The sequence below is a fragment of the Zingiber officinale genome, chromosome 2A (assembly GCF_018446385.1).
Source record: "Zingiber officinale cultivar Zhangliang chromosome 2A, Zo_v1.1, whole genome shotgun sequence".
Taxonomy (NCBI): Eukaryota; Viridiplantae; Streptophyta; class Magnoliopsida; order Zingiberales; family Zingiberaceae; genus Zingiber; species Zingiber officinale.
The window spans coordinates 115,275,809-115,278,776 of record NC_055988.1 but is presented as its reverse complement, the minus strand read 5'-3'; the positions used below and the strand labels follow the sequence as shown (position 1 = coordinate 115,278,776).

General features: G+C 39.3%; 1 protein-coding gene across 1 annotated transcript; it reads left to right on the top strand.

Moving 5' to 3' along the window:
- The first annotated feature begins 943 nt into the window (after positions 1-943).
- LOC122041988 (formate dehydrogenase 1, mitochondrial-like) lies at positions 944-2,762 on the top strand. Its single transcript, XM_042601895.1, has 6 exons — positions 944-1,058; positions 1,158-1,332; positions 1,424-1,964; positions 2,070-2,194; positions 2,308-2,420; positions 2,537-2,762. Exons 1-6 carry the CDS (start codon positions 999-1,001, stop codon positions 2,648-2,650), a joined length of 1,128 nt encoding a protein of 375 aa, XP_042457829.1. The 5' UTR covers positions 944-998; the 3' UTR covers positions 2,651-2,762.
- Positions 2,763-2,968: the final 206 nt, after the last annotated feature.

The window sequence follows — 2,968 nt, the reverse complement described above, 5'->3', positions numbered from 1 at the left end:
GGAGCACACCGTCGTGGAGGAAGATCCAGGGGAGGCGTGAAGAGATTGTATGAGGAGAGGGAAAGAAAATTGCCTTAGGTTCAGGAGCGCGAAGGAAAAACACGGCGCCGAAAAGAAAACAGCAAGGGAAAGGAAAACAGCGAGGGGGGAAAATGACCAAATTAAATTACAACGGTTTTTTCAAAACTGTTGTCGTAGCCGCTAAAAACGCGGATAAAGACAACGATTTATAAAACCGTTGTAAAAAGTATTGTCGTTTTAAAAAAAATCGCTCAATGACAATAGTTTTACCAAAATCGTTTTCTTTTATATTTAATGGGGAGTTTGAGCAAATACACAACGCTTTCTCTTAAAACCGTTGTCGTAGGGGTGTTGTCGTTTGTAGTTTTTGTTGTAGTGAATAGTTTAATTGATCCTTTAATTGAACATCTATTATAATTTAACGCTGCTTGGCAACCTAACACAGCCCTCTTCTTTTATCCGGGCTTGAGACCGACTATGACTGATTCGTCATGGGCAGAATTTCAAACTAGTAAAAACTAAAAGAAATTATGGATCAAATTTAATTTTCACCTATAAAAATTAAAAATTATTAGTCCAATCTAAATTCCACAAATAAAAATTAAATATTATTAGTCAAATTTAATTTAGTTAGTAAAAAATTAGAAGTACCGGTCAAAATAACTTTTTATTAAAATTCTTTTTAATTAATAATTTTAAATATTTTCCAACCAAATTAACTTTCCAAAATAAATTAATAATTATATTTCATTTAATAAATACTATATTAATGTATATATATAATATATTAATACTTACCTTTCCTCCTTCGCCGCCCCTTGAGTTTCTCCAAATCACAATTGTCCTCAACTAGTACTCTTCTATCTTTCTTTTTGTCTTTTTTTTTCTCTCTATAAATTGACTCTCCGCTTCGTTTCGTCACATCGCTCAATATCTCTTATCCTCGTACACGATTGCTACACTGGTAATTAAGGAAGATGGCGACGCTCAGCGCTGCAGCAGCCACAGTCGACGGAACGGGCTCCAGGACGCTCCATGTAATCCCACTACTCGATCGGGTTATTTAATTTGCCGCCATAACACCATGGCATGCATGTATCTGATTATATTTTGTCATAACCGTACATGCACTGCAGGCTAATTCGCCAGACAGCAAGAAGATCGTCGGCGTTTTCTACAAGGCCAACCAGTACGCTTCCCTGAATCCTGAATTTGTTGGGTGCGCTGAAGCCGCCTTGGGCATTCGGGACTGGCTAGAATCGAAAGGCCACCAGTACATTGTAACTGATGACAAAGAAGGCCCAAATTGCGGTTCGTATGTTAAATTTCTCTGATTGTTAGTCATCGAATTGGAACGGATATTGGGCTAATTTAATTTAGCTTCTTTATTTTCTCATGGCAGAGTTAGAGAAACACATTCACGACATGCATGTTTTGATCACGACTCCCTTCCATCCGGTTTACGTGACCGCGGAGAAGATAAAGAAAGCCAAAAACCTGCAACTTCTTCTGACCGCTGGGGTTGGCTCGGACCACGTCGATCTGAAAGCGGCAGCCGACGCAGGAATCACTGTAGTAGAAATCAGCGGAAGCAATGCTGTCTCGGTGGCAGAGGATGAATTGATGCGAATTCTCATCCTCGTCCGGAACTTCTTGCCTGGTTATCGTCAGGTGATCGACGGTGACTGGAACGTCGCGGGCATCGCGCACAGGGCTTACGATCTTGAGGGTAAGACTGTCGGCATTATCGGGGCGGGGCGCATCGGGAAGCTTTTGCTTCAGCGCCTGAAGCCTTTCAACTGCAATCTGCTTTACCATGACCGCCTCACGATTTCACCTGAACTGGAGAAAGAGACAGGAGCTAAGTTTGAGGAAGATCTTGATGTAATTCTCCCAAAGTGTGACGTCGTCGTCATAAACACGCCTCTTACCGAGAAAACCAGGTCTCATTTTTATTTTTTTTAGTTTTTTTTGTTCCTTCCGATGACTGATCGGACATTGGATCGACGACTCCAGAAATTAATGCTCTCTCTGTTTCCTTAATTCAGAGGAATGTTTGACAAGGAGAGGATCGGGAAGTTGAAGAAGGGAGTTCTCATCGTGAATAATGCTCGAGCTGCTATCATGGACACCCAAGCAGTCGTAGATGCTTGCTCTAGTGGGCACATTGCAGGTTCATATGATAACTATCCGATCCGTTGAAAAAATGAATCAGATCAGAAGATTTAATTTTTTTTATTTTATTGCTAAATAAATGAATCCATCCATCTTGCTCTGACCATTCAGGTTATAGTGGCGACGTTTGGAATCCCCAGCCAGCTCCCAGAGATCATCCATGGCGGTACATGCCAAACCACGCAATGACTCCCCATGTATCTGGCACCACCATTAACAGCCAAGTAGGTTTTCTTGGCAGTTTCTTCGGCCACGTACATTCAATTTGCTTCTTCTTCCTTGGAAAATTTTGTTGGACTTGATGATTAATTAACATGGTTAAATTATCTAAATTGTGCAGCTGAGATATGCGGATGGAGTGAAAGACACACTCGATAAGTACTTCAAAGGAGAGGAATTTCCAGCTCAAAACTACATTGTCAAGGAGGGAAAGCTTGCGAGCCAATACCAATGAAACGAATGATGACCTCTCTTTTATATATCTTCTCAGTTCAAGAATGTTTGCATGTTGAGTTATGGAGTTTCTGCAACTAGTATTACAATAAGAGGAGATGATTTGTTGCTTTGATCATTACGCTTGTCCAGAAACGACTTTTATATATTGATATTTATTATATTGCGATGATACAAAATGTAATAATTAAAACAAATTAAAGGTTTTTAATTTACCATTGTCCAGTTAATCTAAGGATATGATTAAAGAGTAATTTTTTTTAATTAAAAGAGTATCTTTGAATCTATTTTTCTGTTTTTTAATTAAAAAAATATTCCT

Bases quoted from the DNA above. Each gene is read 5' to 3' on its own strand.
- LOC122041988 (XM_042601895.1), top strand. From the start codon at position 999: ATGGCGACGCTCAGCGCTGCAGCAGCCACAGTCGACGGAACGGGCTCC. The intron at 1,333-1,423 runs GTTCGTATGTTA...TTCTCATGGCAG, and splicing joins CAAAGAAGGCCCAAATTGCG to AGTTAGAGAAACACATTCAC. The intron at 1,965-2,069 runs GTCTCATTTTTA...TCCTTAATTCAG, and splicing joins CCTCTTACCGAGAAAACCAG to AGGAATGTTTGACAAGGAGA.